Source organism: Pygocentrus nattereri, chromosome 29, assembly GCF_015220715.1.
Source record: "Pygocentrus nattereri isolate fPygNat1 chromosome 29, fPygNat1.pri, whole genome shotgun sequence".
NCBI lineage: Eukaryota > Metazoa > Chordata > Actinopteri > Characiformes > Serrasalmidae > Pygocentrus > Pygocentrus nattereri.
The window spans coordinates 12,250,132-12,270,829 of record NC_051239.1 but is presented as its reverse complement, the minus strand read 5'-3'; the positions used below and the strand labels follow the sequence as shown (position 1 = coordinate 12,270,829).

Sequence of the window (20,698 nt, the reverse complement as noted above, 5' to 3'; positions counted from 1 at the left end):
CTAGCATTGTACAAATGAGCACATGACCTTATTAGCCATGTTAGCATTTTGTTGTGAAGCAGACTTAGAAAATACACTGACCACCTCTTTGTTTCTACACTTAGTGCATACTTTATTAGCCCCCTTTTAACCTGGTACTCAATGGTCAGGACCCCCACAGATCCACCACAGAGCAGGTGCTATTTGGGTGGTGGATCATTCTCAGCTCTGCAGTGTCACTGACGTGGTGGTGGTGTGTTAGTGTCTGCTGTGCTGGTCTGAGTGGTTTAAATACAGCAGTGAGTTTTTAAACACTGTGTCCACTCACTGTCCACTCTATTAGACACTCGTACCTTGTTGGTCCACTTTGTAGATGTAAGGTCAGAGATGATAGCTTATTTGTTGCGGCACAGTTTGTGTTGGTCATCCTCTAGTCCTTCATCAGTGGTCACAGGACGCTATTGGCTGGATGTTTTTGGTTGGTGGACTATTCTCAGTCCAGCAGCGACACTGAGGTGTCTTAAAGCTCCAGAAGCACTGCTGTGTCTGATCCACTCAGGCCAGTGTAACACACACTAACACACCACCACCACGTCAGTGTTACTGCAGTGCTGAGAATGATCCACCAACCAAATAATGCCTGTTCTGTGAGGGTCCTGTTGAAGAACAGGGTAAAAGGGGGCTAACAAAGTATGCAGAGAAACAGATGGACTACAGTCTGTAATTGTAGAACTGCAAAGTGCTCCTATGTAGTAAGTGGGGCTGATAAAATGGACAATGAGTGTAGAAACAAGGTGGTTTTATTGTTATGGCTGATCCGTGTAGATGAAGTCATTAAAGACAACTGCTCGATGACTAGCATTCATAATGACTAGCGTTCATGATGACTAGCGTGCATATCTTTATCCACTAGAAATAAAGCAGCAGGAGAGCTCCCTTAGGGCCCGTCCTCTTCAGTTCAGACAATGTAAGCAGCTGTATCATAAGCGCATGACAAAGAAACTCAAGTCATTTAATTTTATAGGGAATTTATGAGCCTCTTTAAACCTTTATCTTCTCTTTGTTCTTTACTCACTCTCCTCCTCAGGCCCATCGTCAGTCATTAGCAACGATGACGACTCGGCTAGCCCTCTCCATCACGTGTCGAACGGCTCCAACACACCGTCGTCCTCTGACATGAACTCAGACACCGTCATCATCGGTATGACCAAAATCCCGGTCATCGAGAACCCCCAGTACTTCCGCAGCACCAGCAGCCTGCTCAAATCAGACACCTGTGAGTAGACATGACTGTTTTATCTATATTTACTGTTCAACTGTCTACTAAAAGAACAGCATTCAAGTTTCCAAACTAATGTTTTATATTGTTATGAATCAAAAACAAGAACATTAAAGGATTGACATTTATTTGCTATGAAGATGATCCATACGTGACCCTTCAGGTTTACTGATTCATCTTTGTGTTATGAGCATATGTGATTTAACACACTGCATTGATTTACAGCATGAAATCTCTATTCTCAACTCTGACTTTTTACTCTGTACATTTGTCTTGTTTTTAAAAGTACATATAGCTCCACTTACAAAGCTAAATTCCTGAAAATTATACAAATAAAACACAAAGCAGTGGTTTGTCCACTTAGGCCTGTAAACAGTACAAAGACAAAATCTTTAATGTTTTACCTTAATAACTTTCTTGTTATTTTGTAAATACTGTTTATACTCATTATGAAATTGTTGCCTGTGATAGATTCCAAAAAAGTTGAGAGAGGATCAATTTAAGATTAACAACATCGTGATATGATGATGATGATGCAATTATATTTGTGTATAAAACGAGCATCCAGTAAAGGCCTAATCCTTTATATGAGCAAGAAAAAGGCTGAGGCTCATCACTTTCGCCGAATGCGTCAGAAAAAAAACAAACATTCCAGTGTGCTGCTTAATATCATCTAAAGATTCAAGGAACTGGGTGAAATCTTTGTGCGTAAAGGACAAGGCTTAAAACCACATCCCTATGTCTGTAACCTTCCATTCCTCAATTAGCACTGTACAAAAAGAGCCATGTGTCTGTAATAAATATCGCCACATTGGCTTGGGAATATTTTGAAAAAACATTGGTGCATCCACAAATGCTTGAGCCTGTACTGTTTGAGCCATATGTCAATTTCAGCATAGGGGAAGCCAGCAACATCCAGAAATGCTGCCGACTTCTCCCAATTCTCAAACTCATCTGAAATGGACTGATGGAACCAGATGTCAGGTTTCCCAGGCCAAAGAATAAGGGACCATCCATTGTTAGCATAAAGATCAAAAACCAGGGTCTGTCATGGTATGTGGGTGTATTAGTGCGCATGGCATGGATAACTTATTAAGGCACTAATAACACTGAGAGATGTATACACATTTTGGCACAACGTAGGCTGCTTCTAGACCAGGGATGTCAAACTCAACCACTAAAATGGCCATATTAAAAAATTCCACTTGTGTTTTTATTTTACTTTTTTTACTAACATTTTGCCATGACCCAAACAGGCCATTTTTTATTCAAAATATGCCAAACCTACAATGGCGACAAATAGGCACTGAATACTTGAATGATTCAAAAATAATTTTAAATAAAGAACTATTGTTTTAAATTAAACAATAGACTACATTAGCTGCAGATAAATGTTATATCTCTTCAAATGTCCCCAATGTACAGTATGGTTTTTAAAACTGCCCATTCACTTGAACTATACACGTGGCATCTCTTTTGTTGTTGTTTGTTTTTATGTGCTATCCAATAGATTGTTTGCTGGAAAGGGAGTTGAAAGACCATATAACATTAGAGTGCATGCTGGGAAATGTAGTACAGCTCATATTGAAATGGACTAATAATAATAAACAAATTAAACAATTTTGCAGGCCAAACAGGATTGTTTGGTTTAACTTGACCTGTGGGCCTTGTGTTTGACACAGGGGTTCTAGACGATGTCTTTTTCAGCGGCGCTCATGCTTTTTTAACATAACTACACCACACCACACGATCAAGTGCAAAATATGACAGCAAAGGCCCAGATATGCAGCTGAAAACTTGAAAAATTAAGAATAGAAAACTGGACCACTTGTTGTCTTCAATCCTCAAATGTAATTAAATGTTGAAAGGAAAGGTGGTGCAACACGGTGGTAAACATAGTCCTAACTGTTTTTTGGAACATGTTGCAGGCATCAAATTTGGAGAGCTCCTAAGGTAAAACATCAAACATAGTGTTGTTGTACAGTTTCCTTTTCAACACAAATCAAACAGAATCACTGCTTTCTGTTATTTACTTATTTTAGAATCGCAGTTTATGGATGTGGATGTCAACTTCAGACACTATATCTCTTGTCTGGGTTGCTGCATTCTCTGCAGTTCTGTGCCACACCCTATATATATATATATATATATATATAAACTGATGCACAATTGATTATAGTGCTATTTTTAGAGTAAACATGTCTTATTTGAATACCTGATGTGTATAAAGTTGAATTTAGATATTTGTGTATTGGAATAAGTACACCTTTCACCACTTGTGAGCCGTCTTTCTGCCCCACTCATCTCACTGTCTGTCTCCAGGCCCGTCTGTCTGTCCCTTTTAATCCAATGTATGTCTCTGTGTTCTGCTATTTGTGTCTGCCTATAGATAGCCATCTGAAAATATCCTCAGAGTAATGCACATCTGGCTGCACACACACACGCTCCCTTTTTACACCCTCATATTTCACCTCCCTCTTTCTTCTCTTCCTCCTCCTCTCTGTCTCTCTGTACTTTCTTCCCCACTCTGGTTCCTTTTAATATTGGGTTATGGTGTGCAGTGAGTTACTGAAGATCGATGCAGCCTCATCATCTAGACTTCGCTAATGTAATCGGCTGACTGGCTAGTTTTTCTTCAAAAGCATTTCTTAATCACATCAGAGATAAATCTCAGAGAGCTGCGTTCCCTCTCTCTCTCTCTCTCTCTCTCTCTCCCTCTCTCGCTCTCTCTCGCTAGCACAGCACACTAAACGGCTGATTAATCTCCTCTTATCTCCACACTGTCCTCACTCTGTTAGGGGACGTTTGAGTTCACTTAGCTCTGTGAGACATCTTTGTTCGTCCCAAGCAGAGAACCTGTTTTACACATTTAAAAGCACATTATAGAACACTTCACTTTGCTTTTGAGAAGGACTACAAAAAAATAAGTGCAAGTTTTTCTTTATAAGTAGCATCAGTCAAAATGGAAATGTAGCTTTAAGGCTGGCTTTACAAAGTAGAACTTTCATGCAGCTCATTGCATGTTGTGAGTTGCATGCAACATAATTTCCACACAGCTTTACAGTCACACAAAGCAATTCAAAAACAATGAAAGTTACACACAACACATTAGATTACTAGTTAGACCAGGGGTCAACCCAAAGTATAAAGAAGAGCCATTTTGTCCTTTTAACAAAAATCAAAGCACCTTGGGAGCCATAGCATTTTATGCCAACCTGGATGTAAATAATGTCTGTATGTACTACTTGCATGGACTAAAAATATAAACAAAACGCAGACTTACTTTGCTGTACTTTAAGTTTTAGCTCAGCTATAGCTACATTTCTCACATCTCCAGCAGGAAACATTTTCTCAAATGTGGAATAGTTTCTTGTAAAATCTCTCTCAACTTTTGACTTTTTTACGAGGCCAAATGTGGATCAAAATAACTGCAGACTAAAGAAGAATAAATGGTGGCACAAGAAACTGTAATGTCAGGTAACTGACAATGAGAATCTACCAACCTTGTGTATAGTCAATCAGAATCTTATTTTCAACCATCCAATGTAATATCTTCTACTTTGTTTTCTTGTCTGCTGATCCTGTGAAGTCAGTTGTTTGACATGATGTCGTCTGATATAGTCACATTAATATGTTACATTAGTATCATATTATAGTATTTTGATTGGCTGTTTCATGAAACTTGTTTGACAAAATTGAGACAACTGCAACTGTTGCCACTGAGTTTCAAGTGAGTTGCAGGACACTTCACATTATGCAACTGAAGTGCAATTTACTTTCTTGTAGGTTTCAAGCAACTGTAGTTTTGTGCAAATTTCATCATGTAAAGCCAGCCTAAAGAAGTGTGAATGTGTGTGTATCCTTAGTTGTCCAACATATCAAGAGGCACAACATCGTCCTGAAGAGGGAGCTGGGTGAAGGAGCCTTTGGAAAAGTGTTCCTAGCTGAATGTTATAACCTCTCACCTGACCAGGAGAAAATCCTTGTGGCTGTAAAGGTATTATATCCACTCACAATACATGAAGATCATTCTGTTGGCTTTTTAGATAACAGGATATGGTTTAAATCTTTTCTGTTAGTTTTAGTATGTCAGTTTTAGGAAAAATTTGCAATATTTAAATAAACTGAAAACATTCTTACTTAGTGTTTGATTTGTGAGACTGAGGACTGGAAGTGCATATGTAAATGTATATGATATTGGTAAATGTATAATGATATTGATAATTATCCAGTTGAGTAATAATACATATTTATAGGTATTTCTTAGCACTCAGTTTGAAGTTTGAGCAGTATTTTGAAGCATGAGGCAAATGGCATATAATTTAAGAAAAAAAGTTGGTTTAAACAGGCTGGCTGCTGCATTGTAAATATTAAAACTATAACAAAAATAATACATATACAGCTGTATGCAACAGTTTAAACATCCCTGGTTAAGTTACATGTTTTTTTTATTTTTCAAAGTGAAAATAACACATCTGTAACAGGCAACAACTTTAAATGTGGGATTGTTCTGCTAATTTTAGTGTACAATTTCTTAAATTTGAGTTTAACATATTGGGGGAACAAAATTTGCGATGTAAACCTTTTGCACAGGCTACCTACATATCAGATTATGGAGTTAAAGGCCACATCCCATTTCTTACTTTTTCCCCTACCCCTTGTTTTCGAGTCTCTCACTGTCCCTTGGAACTGAGTTATGAGGGGTAGTGCAAACAAAATTTTCTCCTACAAAATGTGACAACCCTCAAATAAAGAAGAACATTACTTCATTAACAGAAAACTAGTGCTGCTCTGTAGGTGACCCTGCCGGTCTGTAGTGATAGTAGAGGAGGGTAAAGCAACCTCACTGACAGGCTTTAGTTACATTTAGGGCATCATATACTTTCAAACAATCACCCACCCCTGATTCTTCAGTTATATGAAGCTGAAGTCAGCTATTCGCCAGCTTCCTGCTTGATTTTTTCTGATCCACCTTAAATGGAGCAGCAGTTGCATTCTGTCACCTTAGGCATCAGAACTGCTGCACGATTTAAGGTGTAACAGGAAATTTAGATAGCTAGCTACAGAGACATCAGCATACTAGTAGCAATTTTTGATGTTGGTTATGAAGAAAAGGACCATAATACTTTGAAATCACATTAAACTAAGATGATACAATGGTTGTCACAAATTTTTAAAGAAGATAATTCTCACATTTTTGGGTTTATTTGGTCACTCGCAGAGGCATCTTGCCGTTTTTTCTTTTTTTCTCATAACACTGTTTGGAGTGTGCCTCTGAAAATGTAGCCCTAACACTTCACTTCACCCCTGTATCTCAACACAAAACAAGACATGAAGACATGAACACGTAAAACGGAGGGGTAGGGCTAAGTGGCAGGGACAAGGAGTGAAACGGGATAGGGCCAAAGTTAGTTACTCTCACCGTGTTGGTGAGAGTTTGTGACTAACGTAAGAAGAAATTAGGCCAATTATCCAAACACTGTGAGGATTTATTCAAGTATGAACTTCCCAACTACTAAGCATTCTCCAATAAGTGTGTTTATGTGTAAATATGAATTTGTGTGTGCGTGTGTGTGTGTGTGTGCGTGTGTATGTAGACCCTAAAGGAAGCCAGCGAGAATGCACGTAAAGACTTCCACCGTGAGGCCGAGCTGTTGACCAACCTACAGCACGAGCACATTGTCACCTTCTACGGCGTGTGTGTAGAGAGTGACCCCCTCATCATGGTGTTCGAGTACATGAAGCATGGAGACCTCAACAAGTTCCTCAGGTGTGTGTGTGTGTGTGTGTGTGAGAGAGATAGAGGCTGTTATACAGCAGTGCTTCCTCATATCCCTCCTACGTGTCCTATTTCTTCTGTGAGCTGTTAAATGATAGGGGTCCGGTTATCATTTTGAAACCTGTTCCAAAATGTTTTAGTCTCAGCACTGTAACTAACCCCCCCCCCACCCCACCTACATTTGTTCTGTAATCACTACTTCCTTCTTCACAAATGCAGCGCAGTGGGTGTCTTGCATGTCTGACTCAATTCAATTGAATTCAGTTCAATTGAAGCTTTATTGACTTGAGCATATTTAGTTACAGCTAGAGTCTGGATTATTTGTTTGAACTCATCCTGGTTTGGACATCATTTCCCAAATACTTGTCTGGCTATGCTCGGGTTGGGACATGGAGGAAGAATGCTTATCATTATTAGCTACAATAAATACGTATTATGTTTATATTCGGCAATTATTCTCATCCAGAGACGCTTGTAATTTAGTCATGTTACAAAGGTAAGTGAAGGTGTTTTGCCCAAGAACTCTTAGTAGTATAACATGGCGTGATTGCTCAGGTGGGGAATCAAACTCTCTCTAGCTGGGTGTTACTAATTGTGCATTATATTCTTTGTCTGTGCTCCCTGCTCTGTCTGTCTTTCTCTCTTTCTCTCTCTATCTCTCTCTCTGCCTCTGTCTCTCTGTGTCTCTCTCTCTCTCTCTGTATCTCTGTATATCTCTGTGTATCTCTTTTTCTGACTTTCGCTCTGTGTATCTCTCTTTCACTCACTCTCTCTATCTCTCTCTCTGTCTCTGCAGGGCTCATGGTCCTGATGCAGTGTTGATGGCAGATGGTCAGGTGCAGCAGCAGGCCGAGCTGACTCAGTCTCAGATGCTGCACATTGCTCAGCAGATCGCAGCGGGGATGGTCTATCTGGCCTCGCAGCACTTTGTGCATAGAGATCTGGCCACGAGGAACTGCCTGGTAGGCGAGAACCTGCTGGTGAAGATCGGAGACTTTGGCATGTCGCGCGACGTCTACAGCACAGATTATTACCGGGTGAGGGCTTCTCACATGTCCCTGTGTTACGTCCTGTCTCTCTCTCCCTCTCTTTGCCCCTCTCTCACTCTCGCTCTCCTTGTGCAGAAATTGGTCCTGTATTCACTTCAGTTCAATACAGATTCATTGATTCATTGTTTTAAAACAAGAAATCTTTTACAGTCTGACAGTTTGTGGCTGGACATATTTAAATATCAGAAGTAGAGATAATGATAACAGGAACATTATTAACATCATAAACAGCCACAACAACCATTATTGTTGTTCTCATAATTAATTTGCAAATCAAGATTTTTACTTCTTAGATAGATAGATAGATAGATAGATAGATAGATAGATAGATAGATAGATAGATAGATAGATCAGTTACATCTTCAGAAGAGACATCCTTCAACAAGGATATCCCTCTGTTAATGCACTCGCCATAACCAAATTCATCCACTTGGGGAAGGGGCCTGAAGTTACAAATTGGCTGCAATTACACATTTCCACCAGAGAGGTCTCCAAATCCCCAAAACCTATATAGTGGAGCATTAATAATAGTTAGTTGTATCAAGTATGTTGAAGTAGGGAAAACACTGAAATATGCAGGAGAATGGTTGGAATGGTTGGTCACTGGCCTTGACCCTTAACAGGTGATGGAAGGCTTCTGCAAAGCAGAGGAACCTGGTGAAACCTAAGCATTGTAGCTTGCTGATTCTTAGACCTCACTGAGGTCATGTCTGCAGATTTTGAGCATACAGGAGGAAGTCACAGAATCTATAGGCTTTACCCAGAGAATGAGCACTGGAACATAAGATCCAGGCACACTGAAAATAAGCCAGGATCAATATGCCCTCCATATTCTATTCCTCGCACTTATTGAGCAGTGCTGGAGAAAGCGTCCTGCCTGTACCCAGTCCCCTCTGTGATGTCAGCAGTGTTTATGTGTGTGAGCATGAGTGTGCGTGTGTGTGTGTGTGGCCCCACATTCACCGTCAGTAAGTATCTCTCAGATTAAAGGGGAGGGAGGGAGTAGAGGGGTGGACATGGGAACAGGAAAGGGGGGTTTCCATGGCGACGGAGAAGGAAAAGGACAAGAGTGCCGGCGCCAACAGACAGAAACTGAAAAAGTCATTAAAGAACTGTGATTAGCATTCACCTCCCCATCCGCCATCTAGAGTACAGAGAGAGTTGGAAGGGGGAGTGGGGGGGTGTAGAGAAGTAGAGGCACTAGAAAGGGAAGAGAGAGTAAAAGGAAAGTGAGGAGAGATGGAAAAAGGAAGGAATGAGGAAAGATAGGGAGTGGAAAGAAAGAAACAAAGCCATTATGAGTGTTTTGTTATATTACACTTGAGATGTTGCAGTCAGTGTAATTCTTCCTCCCCACCTTAATATCCAATTATCATGGAAACCCAAACCCAAGTGTGTGTTTTTTTAATGTAAACATTGTTAGAGTTTCAAAACATACCATTCATGCAGTCTATCAATACTATGGTAGCTTGTTTACACCACTTGAAAAGAAGGTCATATAGGATGTCATAATAGTGAGAATGTTTTTCATAGTTCTGACTTACTGTCTCATAAATGCGACTTCGTATCTCATAAAAAAGGTTTAGAACATTTGAGAACGTTTCTCTTAATTATGACTTAATATCTCATAATAATGATTACATTTTCTCATAATGAGTTACTAAGTCATAGCTGAGATACAAAGTTGCAGTTTTGAGACAGCAACTCATAATTGTGACACGGTAAGTTAGTATGAACTATTAAGTCAGAATTATGAGATACTAAGTCACAATGATGACATTGTAAGTTAGAATTATAATGTAGTAAGTCAGTTTTGTTAGATAAAAATTCTAATTATGATAAGTCATAATTATAAGACAGGATCACATAATTCAGAGGAAGCCATAATTATCTGATACTCAGTAACAATTAGAAGATATGAAGTCATAATTATGGGAAACGTTCTTATTATTACCTGACCTACTGAATGTTTTTTTTCTGTGGTAGAAATGGGTGTGAAGCCTCAACCATGAACACATTAACAGCATGCATCAGTTTAGCCCTGTCTGTCCATGTTGAAGTGATGCAGAGTGCTGTTACTAACACAATCTGTAGTAGACTTATTGGACTGGAAGAAAAGGGGAAAACATTCAAATGTTGTGCTCTTCCAGGCTGTCAGGAAGCAACTCGATTATTGCAGCCTTCCAGGATTTGAAGAGAGACTGAAGTTTAACATCTCTGAGAATTCAGTCCAACCTGAACAGTTTGTTCTATACATTTTAGCCCAGACCACTGTTTGAATGTCGTGCAACACAGGACCGCCATTCAGAAGAGGGGTCATTAGCATATACCCATCTTAAAGGCACAGTAACATAAACTACCTAAAAATGTGATGTATAAAGCCACACAAATATTACAAGTGGAATTCAGAGATAAAATTTTGAAAAGAAAATGTCGAGTATGGGCCCTTTAAAGCAGCAGTAGTGACGCCTCACCAGTAAGTTTACTGAAGTTCAGGCATTTCTAGGGGCCGATCACGTGATCAAGCGCTCCAGCTCATGAGTCAAGAGCCGAACCCGGACCCTTTTGTGATTGTAATGCAAGTCAGAAGAGTGTGTGTGTGTGTGTGTGTGTGTGTGTTACAGCCTCAGGCGCAGAATTGATTAGCCCTATAGAACATCAGTTTCCATAGAAACAGCTGCTGTGAAAAGCCAGCGGCCGAGGGGCGGAGCCTGGTTGTGAAAGCCGGTTGTGTAATGCAGGAATCTGGCGCTGAATGACATTTTTATGGAGCCTTGTAGATCACTGTTGCTGACCTTATGAAACTTCATAGATTTGTGTGAGTTTATGAAGCATTATAAAACACCACCACTGACACCATGAATCTCTATAAGCTCTTGTTACTAACATCCTGAGAATGACAAGCATGCAGCAGCCATTCAGCATGGTGGTTATCAAACTTCATAAACCTCATGAAGCCTTAAAAGCTGAGCAATGGATTTGTAAATGCAGGGCTTAAATGCTGGAGGACACATGCTGAGTCTGCATAGTCACCAATGTTAGCTGATAGCTGTCCCAGCCAAGACAAATGGAAGAGGCAGTGTTCATTTGATGAATCATGCACTTCACTTGGTTCGCATATAAACATAGTTTGTTAGAAATCCTTACCTTACAGTGTAATAGTGAAAAACTGTACTCCATCTGTTATAAATGTAGAAGAGGAAGTCATCACATCATTCATAATGGCTAACATAGCTAGTTATAAACAGAAGCTAATGGAGATGGTTAGCAAGAACTCATTTGCATAATGCATACCGGTCCCAACTAGCCATCATTCATTATTATCGGATTTAGCATTTCTGACTGCATGAATTATACATTCAATGACCTCGTTATTAGAAACCCCTAATAAATAATTAGAAGCTCCACCTTGCTGGTGTACAGCTAGTAAGGGGGTAAAGATTCGTAGTGTTGAAAAAGAGAAAAAAAAAGATTGATATTGAATGTTGAATGTAATTGAACCTTGACCTCAGTATCAAAAAAATATATAAAATCGAACCTATAAAAATATATACATCATTATACCTGTAGAGATAACGTAGCTTTTCCATCGAAGTACAGTTTTTGACTGGTTTTACATGGTGACACTTTCATGCAACTAGTTTCATGCAGTACAATGACAAACAGTCCACTATTAGCCAGATGAACAGTTCATATTTATAATACATTTACATTTACAGCATTTAGCAGACGCTCTTATCCAGAGCGACTTACAAGAAGTGCTTTGTCTGTCTGGAGAAAGTATCTTTTCTAGTTACCAATAGCTTAGAGAAAGAGACGGTACTGAGCTCAGATACTGCTAGAAACAAATATGTCACTGCAGACACCAAGAGAAAAAGAACCAGAGCTGAACGCAGAACTCTGTGCCATTCAATGCAATACATGTCAAATCTGTGCCATTCAATGCAATACAATAACAATACAATACAATAATACATCGTACAGCTCTCTCTACATAAAGTCATCTGCACTGTTATTATTGGCTGTTTCATGAAACTTGCTTCAAGAAGTTGAGATGACTGTGTCTCAAATGAGTTGCAAGTGAGTTGCAGGAGGCTTTATAGTATCCAAATCAAGTGGAATTTAGTTTTGTGTGTCAAGCAGCTAAATGTGCATGAAGGTTTTGCTGCTGTGTTAAGCCAGTCTTACTCATCTCAGTGGTCAGTTTTTGATTCTCTGCCCAAAAATAATATTGGTCAACAGTGGACATGTGGTCAAAAACTGGCTAGCGGGGTAAAGGGTGGTTGTCAAGTTTGCTTTTCTCATAAATTGGCCAGTTGCTGTATGGTCAGCTGACCTTTATAGAGAAGTGTCTTACAAAACCTCCATGCCAATCCACAGTGTTGTGAAGGTCTATAACCCCAGTCCACAACAGTAAAAGCCTTGGCAGGTATCTTTATGATTGTATGAGTGTGTCAGACAGGGAGACACTGAGCTTCCTCATCGTAGTGGTCTAGCAGACTACTTTTTTGGAGATTCTCCCACTCAATAGAGTCTCTAGGCTCTGTGGGACTGATGAAGAAGCCTAAAAGCTTTGGCCCTTAATATTTGATGAGCCCAGTATGTTAAAACAATTAATATGAGGCTAATCCACATACTACACTACAAATACGTGATTAATATTTCAGTGCAAGCGCATTATGGAAAAGCTAATAAATGAAGCGATGGGTTTTTTGGGGTTGAGGCTTAGGTCAGTCCAATTCCCCTGGAGCCGACAACGTTCAGAAAGTTGCTGTATTACTTCAGCTCCAGCTTTGTAAATACAATGGAATTTTATCTTCAAAGTCTTACACATTTGGGTAATGTTTTTGTTGATAAATACAAAGAGAAAAAGTTGGAAATGACTTCAAAACAAAGGCCTTAATGATTATTTGGTCTTCATTGTGCATTGTATATGCTGTTCCAGCTGTACTATAGTTCCAGAATGGTGAAGAAAAGAATGTACAGTCTACTTTTCTCAGTGGTCAATTTACCATTTCAAATGCACGTTTTTAGACTACATCCTGCTGCAAAAGCCAAAACAAGAAAAGATCTTTGCAAAATACTTTTGGTGGTTGTTGCGTTTTGGAAGTGCATGAATATCCTGAATAGGATTTCCGATAGCTGCTGAACACTGGTATTTGATCTTTGATCTTAAAAACTTTGGCAAAATAAAATCCTGCCAGGGGGCTCCTGAGTGGCACAACCGTCTAAGTGTTGGCCCTATCAGGAGATCGCGAGTTCAATCCCTGGTGATGCTACAGCCATCCATGGCTGGGAGTCCAAGAAAGCACAATTGGCCTCACTCTCTGGGTGGGTAGGATGCTCATCTGTTAGCTGACGTAACAGATCTGGTAGTTGGCGCTTTTCTCCGAGCGCGTTCAGTCTCGGAGGAAGCCTGTGCTAGCCTTCTACCTCCTAGTGTTAAGTATCATGTGATTGAGGAAGTCCTAACTGGTGGGAGTTGGAGACGACTAAATTGGGGAGAAAATTGAGTAAAAAAAAAATTTAATTAAATGAAAATAAAAAATATGAAAAATCCTGCCAGACATAATCTCCAGTAAAAACATGAATCCAGAGTGCTCCAAAAATCCTGTGATGATGGGGAAAAGACAGCTTTAATGTAGCTGTTGCAGTTGAAGGAAATAGTGTTGTTGTTTAAATGTAGCAGCTTGGCTAATGATAGCTCAGGTGCGTTAATAGCTGTACTCAAAAGTCTAACTACACTTGATCATTTAGAAGTAGAAAATCGTGTTTATACTAAACAAAGTTTTTTAAGTCACATATCCTTCAGGGTCATGGAAGGTGTTGGAGCCAATCCTAGCACTCATTGGGTGGAAGGCAGGAAGCACCCTGGGCAGGTCGCCAGTCCATCACAGGACAGACACACAGACATACATGTTCTAATCTGCAAGTTAATAAAGACATTTGCTCATTATCTATTATAAGAAAACTGAAATGCAGACTGATAAATGCTGCTTTTTTGTTACGCAGCTGAAGAGCCGCTCAGATTTGCTGCTTGTGCTGCGTCTCCCCAGTTTTAAACTGTAGAAGGTTAAATTGCCAAGCAAAAAGTTTTTCTTTTAGGCCATTTTAAAAATATACAGTGATTAACGTTCAGACTAGTCTGTCAGGTCATGTGATAACACAACCTGTTCATATAATAATATATTTCTGCCACTTTACCCGTTTACCCATTTTATCCGTCCGGCAAACAGAAACAGCATTAAAATGTTTTAAGGAAAATTCTGATCCTGAAGAACAAGATTAGTTTTTGTTTTGATGTATTATTATTATTATTGTTTATTTATTTAGCAAATGTATTCTGTATTTTTGACATTTTGCTCTTCTGAAATTGCCTTTGAAAGGTGGGCGGTCACACTATGTTGCCAATCCGTTGGATGCCTCCAGAAAGCATCATGTACAGGAAGTTTACTACCGAGAGCGATGTCTGGAGTCTGGGAGTGGTGCTCTGGGAAATATTCACCTACGGGAAACAGCCCTGGTATCAGCTCTCCAACAATGAGGTACACACACACACACACTCACACTTACACTCACACTAACTCTACAGGCATTAGCACTCTGTTGAGTGGACTGTTCAGAATTCGTTATCTGTGCTGTACCGTACTGAGTGCTGTGTTATATGCTGCACAGAGAACATTCCCATTAGGATTAGTTTTAGGGCCTGACCAAAATTTTGTGCTGATAACAGTACAGATTTTAAAGATTTAGTAATTATGATAATCCATAATATTGCTTGAAATAATTATATGTTTATAATTCTAGATTCCATTTTTTTAGTTGACTGACTGTGACTGATGGTCTGTTCTCAATTTTTGCACATGTTCACACTTTTAAATAATATAAATACTGTTAAAACATAAATACACACACATTTTCCAAGCCGCTTCTCCATCAGGGTCGCGGGTGGGTGCTGGAGCCTATCCCAGCGGTCTTCGGGTGGAAGGCAGGATACACCCTGGACAGGTCGCCAGTCCATCGCAGGGCAGACTAAAGCATAAATAAATTATAAATAATGAATTATATTATGAATAGAGCTATGCATCATTATTTGCCATTTTAGTTCTGTTAACTCCCTCTTTCATTTTTTCTGTTGTTGATTGTTCTAAAATTGTATAAATAATCAAAAGAATGTTATAAAATCTTATTCTCTTGCTGAAGGGTAGGTTTAGATACATTTTATATTTTTGTTTTTCTAACCATGAGAGTGTTTTCTGTTCAGATTCACACTGTTCGTTTCTGTTGTGGTGACATATTTAAATATTGGGTTCTGCAGTGATTCATGCAATCTGAAGTTCTAGAACTAGACATAAGTGATTTTTGTCTTAACTAGCTAGTTATTTTTGGATGTTACATCAGAATTAACTTTTTTTTTGTCAGGGTTTAAAATACTATTAAGACTTAAACTTGAGCATTAGGACCTACAAGTAATACCATATCACCATTATCATGTCAAAACCTCATATGTCCAAAATGGTCACTTTTCAGGAGAAGGAAAAAAATGTTCTTAAAGCTGCACTATGTAAATTTTCTTGAAAGAGTCAGAAGGAGAAAAGCACACAGAAATACGGTGTGCATGTGCTGCTGCGAGTCACCCTGTAAATCCTGAAATAGTCATAAGAAATGGCAGATTTTTTACATATTGCTATCACATCCACAGGCTCAAAAAGAAGGTCTGACACTAAGTTTCGATCTCAGATGCTAAATCAACATTATACTGATGGAGATGTGATGACAATTGTAGATAATTCACTCATGTCCTTGGAAAACATGTCCTTCACCAAATTTTGATTGAGTTCTCTTCCAACACTCCATCCACTGGAGGGAAGGAGTCGTATGATGTGGCCTGAAGCACAACTTACGTTACAATATCGTTGTTGTCGGAAGAAAAGCTTGTATCGCCAAAATAGTCACTTTACAGGAGAAGAAAAAAGCATACTTTACTTTTAATGTACATCAATAGAACCAGTCATTTTTCTAAGTCTTTTTGGTCCGTTTGCTTTGGTCCAATCATCATAAAAATTACCCACAATGTAAAGGGCACCAGGCATTTTCAAATTATGTCAAAAACTGAAAAACGACAAAAATGGAGGTTTTGTTCCAGCAGCAGCAATATGTTCTTCTGCACATTGCATGCAATTCCACATTTCCACCAGAGAGGTCTCTAAATACAAACGCAGAGTAGCTTTAATTTTGAGTGGAAGATAATGGAACAAGTTTTTTCCAAGTAATTCTAAAGCATTTTATGGCTCCATTTAATATATGAAATAATAATATTTAATATAATAGATTTAATAATGTGACATGTTAACACAATTTAAATGGTAACAGATACAAGGCTTTGTTCTGAATGCTAAATGATTTTATGATGCTAAATTTTTTGGCACCAATCATGTAACTGTCCATCATATCTCTTTCTTACGCCTGCTTTCTGATTGCATGCTCTTTCACCACCTGCAGGTAATTGAGTGCATCACTCAGGGTCGCGTACTGCAGCGGCCGCGTACCTGCCCCAAGGAGGTGTATGACCTGATGCTGGGCTGCTGGCAGCGAGAGCCTCACACTCGCCTCAACATCAAAGAGATCCACAACCTGCTGCTCAACCTGGCCAAGGCCTCGCCCGTCTACCTGGACATCCTGGGCTGAGAGAGGCAGTGTGCCTGTATGTGTGTGTCTATGTGTGTGCGTGGATCCCAAAACTGCCTCTGTTACCCCTGTCCCTCTCTTTTTCTCTCCTGTTCCCCCCCTTCACTCCTGTCCTGCTCCTGTCATTCTAAATTTGTAGCGTGCTAGACAGCAGGAGCCTCATCTAATCAGTATTAGGAGCAGGAAGTGAAATACGATGCTGAAAAATGACATTTATGGAGGTTTTTTTTTTTTTTTTTTTGCGCTATCAGATCACTTCTTTACTTGGATGGAACAGATACTCGCTGTGCAGTCGCAGTGTCGCTGTAAATATTGTCTGGTCTTGAAGCGCATACTTTCTCCAGGACTTCAGGAACAGCACTGTCCATCCTCCGGAACTGGAAAAAAAGGAACTGTATAATATGTACCATAACTGTGAGCAACGGAGGAGTGTGGTCCTTCATTCCTCCACCTCATCCTGCCTTTTCCCTTTCTGCCCATGCACATACGTAAAAACAAACAAAGCAGACTTTTGAGGAAAAGAATGGGACGAATAGGGTTTCACATTTTAGAGACTTTAATGGAACTGTACGCATTAGCTGTTGACCAAATGTCATGTGGCAAATGGCAAGCCCGCTCACTCCAGCACCAGAAGCCTTCAAGGCAGCCGTGTTCCTAATAGCGCACTACTGAAGGGGATATTGAGTCATTTGAGACGAGGCCATGCCCATGTTTCAATACTGTTAGTGCGCATTTAGGACAGGAGCCCAATTACCCTGAGTGGCTGATTATGATGGGGTAGGCTAAATTATGGCCTGCTTCTCTCTCTCTCTCTCTCTCTCTCTCTCTCTCTCTCTCTCTCTCTCTCTTTCCCTCTCCCTCCCTCCCTCCCTCTCTCTCTCTTCTGATTTACCATTCAGTTGAGGCAGTGATGTAGTGCTCAAGCCAGGGGTTACGCAGCTGTTATGGTGTAATATATATTTCATTACAGTACTAATGTCTGCTATTAGCACCTATTCCCCAAAGACCCATATGGAATGCAGAGGAGAGAAAAAAGGGACAAAATGAAGAAAAAGGATGGAAAATGGGAGTCTGAAATGATTTTCCAAAACACATCCTGTTTAACAGTTTTATTTATTGTATCCACAAACTCTCCCTTCAGCAATGCACTTTTTAATAATAACAGTAACCAGATAAAGTAACAAAGAACTTTTGAGACTTAGGCACATAAATTCTCCTTTTCCGCATTTTTTCCAACCCTGCTTAGTTATCCGAGTCAGTTGATATAAATGTGCGCACCTACACATGAACACAGTTATAGTCAGACTGTGGTGTAAGTCACTAAAGATGTGTAAAATTGTGTAAAATTAGCTTTTGTCAGTTGTTTCTATGTTTGAGAAGATTTTGTTCCCTTTATGTATGTATTTATTTACTTATTTAAGGGGGAATTCCGATGATTTAAGTTAACAAAGTCATTCAGAGTGATTTGATATGGAGATGGTGATAGGAACCAGACGTCCGAAGAGTTTAATGCTAAAGACAATCCGTCACAGAGAGTTATTGGTTATGAATATGAAGAGTTTGGCTTAAACAGCATTTTTACCAAAAAAAAAAAAAAAATATTCACGGCATGGAGGTACATGCAGGGCGTTAGAAGGCAAAATAGTTCCAAAAGAAAACAGTTTCTTCAGATTTATCACTATTTTAACATTAACATTACAAATGAAAACTCAGGAGACACATGGAGGTTGACAAAAAACTGGCTACATTTGCATTGTAGACATTGCGACTCCTGGTTCATATCACCACCACGGCAAACGGTGAACCGTTTTACATCAAACCACTCTAAATGACATCTCTTATATAGAAATTTAGTAAAAATTGTGGAATTCCACCAAAACTGGATGCACTTTTGTATTTTGTTGAGGTTTCTGTCTATAGATTATTTTGTGTATTGATCAGAGTGAATGTATGAACTGTGCTGTCCTGTGCTGGACGGTACGAGCGAAAACTGGAAGTTAGCTTGAAAGGAGTCATTTGACCAAAAATGTTAACCCTGCTAACAATGAATGACTTCCAGTAGGGTCGTTAGCATGACCTCATTTATTTAATGCAAACTGTTGAATATCGGTTTTCATTCAGTTGACCAAAAATGCATATGGTTGCAAAACTGGTACCATTTTTGCTCAAACATTTGGCCAGAAATACCTCAACGGTTGGTGTTTTGGTTCAAAAGTTTGACCTCAGAGTTTTAGCCATGTTAGCATTTGTGGTCAGTCTTTTCCTCCAGGCATGTCCTGAGTGAAAAGACCATTGAAGCAGGTAATGTATGAAGATAAAAGGACGACAGTTATGCCTTATGTTAAACTCAATGTTTCTCTTCTATATTGGAACAGAAAACTGTGAGTACATATCAATCAACCACCTGGATCTTTTAGGCCATTCTCCTCTAGTCTTTCTCCTCTAAGTGTCTAAAAGCTACTCCACTGTCCATACTCAGGCCATCTGGCAGCAAGCTGTGGGCCTCGTACTCTCCAGCCCTGAGGACGTATCTTCTGAATGCCTCATCATTAGTGTTGTTGACGCGGCTGACTGGATAGACGACAGCAGATTAGAGGAAACTGCTGCCATATTGCCTTCACCTGTCCAGGCCTCATGGAAAACAGTGCTTTATGGATGAGACAGTGGTTAAGGATGTAAAAGAGGAGTTCCTAAGAGTACATAAAGTGTGGAGAGAATGAAATGTCTCTTATTTTAGCAGGTCTCTTTATATTATACGCGGTGACACACTCAAACAAAAACCCTATTGACACGGAACATCAGTGTTGCAATACGTGTATCTGTATGATCAGATGCTCTCAATGACGTTGGGGCACTTGTGATACATTGTATTTAATAAATGTGTCATGTCTTACCATGTTAGCTCGTGTGTACGTGTGTATATTTTGTAAGTCACCGTGAATAGTTTACAGCTCTGGCTTTATAGGACAGTCAATACGAGTACGTTCAGTAGGCCTAAATTACATGGTTGGGGCTTATTGACTTAAGGCCACATAACAGCTGGATTTACAGCTTTGTTTTTACGTGCTATTGACTGCTGACTGAAAGCATGCCAAAACAGATGATGTGGAGTGAAACACACTGACGTAAAGTCCACTAGAGCTTGAAACGTGCCTGAATCTGACGGGACTCAACTGCTTACGTCGGGTTTGGTCCAGTTCTGTCAGGTTTGATCAGGTTTGGACGTCAGGTCTTAAGAATTCACTTGAGATGTGTTCAAACAGTTCCCAGTGTGCTGGAGTCACGTAAGAATTTAGCACTGAGGTCCACCAAGCCCACACTAAAAATGGTTAGAATGCTCTAAAGCATTGCTTGATGAATGCATTCATTAAACTGGAAATGAAACGGTTGAACGTTTGAAACATTTTGTATATCACCTCATTTTATAGATTACTTTTATTCATGACTTAATGATGGCTGTTATAGTTGCTATGTGGTAATTTAGGCAGCGCAGTCTTATCAGCTTTTATTCAGCACTTGGGGTGAAGATGGTCAGTTTCAGACAGAATTATATTGGGCTCTGGTCATTTTTGGACTTAAACCCTGATGAAGTGGGTCAGTTTGGGTTCGGACAAATGTGATATGAGAGCATCTTGATTTGATAAGTATTTTGATACAGCAAAAATGAGGATTGCCTGAAAAGCAGGCCTATGTTAACATGTTAATGAATCCATTTTAAGTTTATTTGAACATTTAACATCTATAAAAGTACAAAATACCCACACCGTAATGTTTTAGCCCGTCGTGACCAAGAGCTATTTTCTCCTTGTCCAAAGCCCCGACACGTGAGGTTTAAATAGTAAGACTCTACTGTACTGTGGTTTTGTTCTAATTATTGTCAAATCACTTTCAAAAATAAAAACAAGAGTATTCAACCAAAAATAA

At 39.5% G+C, this 20,698-nt stretch overlaps 1 protein-coding gene across 2 annotated transcripts in view; it reads left to right on the top strand.

The window, feature by feature from the left end:
• The window catches only part of ntrk2a (neurotrophic tyrosine kinase, receptor, type 2a), a 71,995-nt gene extending 52,320 nt beyond the window's left edge, over positions 1–19,675 (top strand). For both annotated transcript variants that reach the window (XM_017696439.2, XM_017696438.2), the window contains 6 exons: positions 1,067–1,255; positions 5,125–5,255; positions 6,856–7,028; positions 7,834–8,074; positions 14,473–14,631; positions 16,589–19,675. In XM_017696439.2, coding sequence (XP_017551928.1) covers positions 1,067–1,255; positions 5,125–5,255; positions 6,856–7,028; positions 7,834–8,074; positions 14,473–14,631; positions 16,589–16,774 — 1,079 coding nt within the window. In that variant the 3' untranslated portion in view covers positions 16,775–19,675. The remainder of the gene's footprint in view (positions 1–1,066; positions 1,256–5,124; positions 5,256–6,855; positions 7,029–7,833; positions 8,075–14,472; positions 14,632–16,588) is intronic.
• The last annotated feature ends 1,023 nt before the right edge of the window (positions 19,676–20,698 follow it).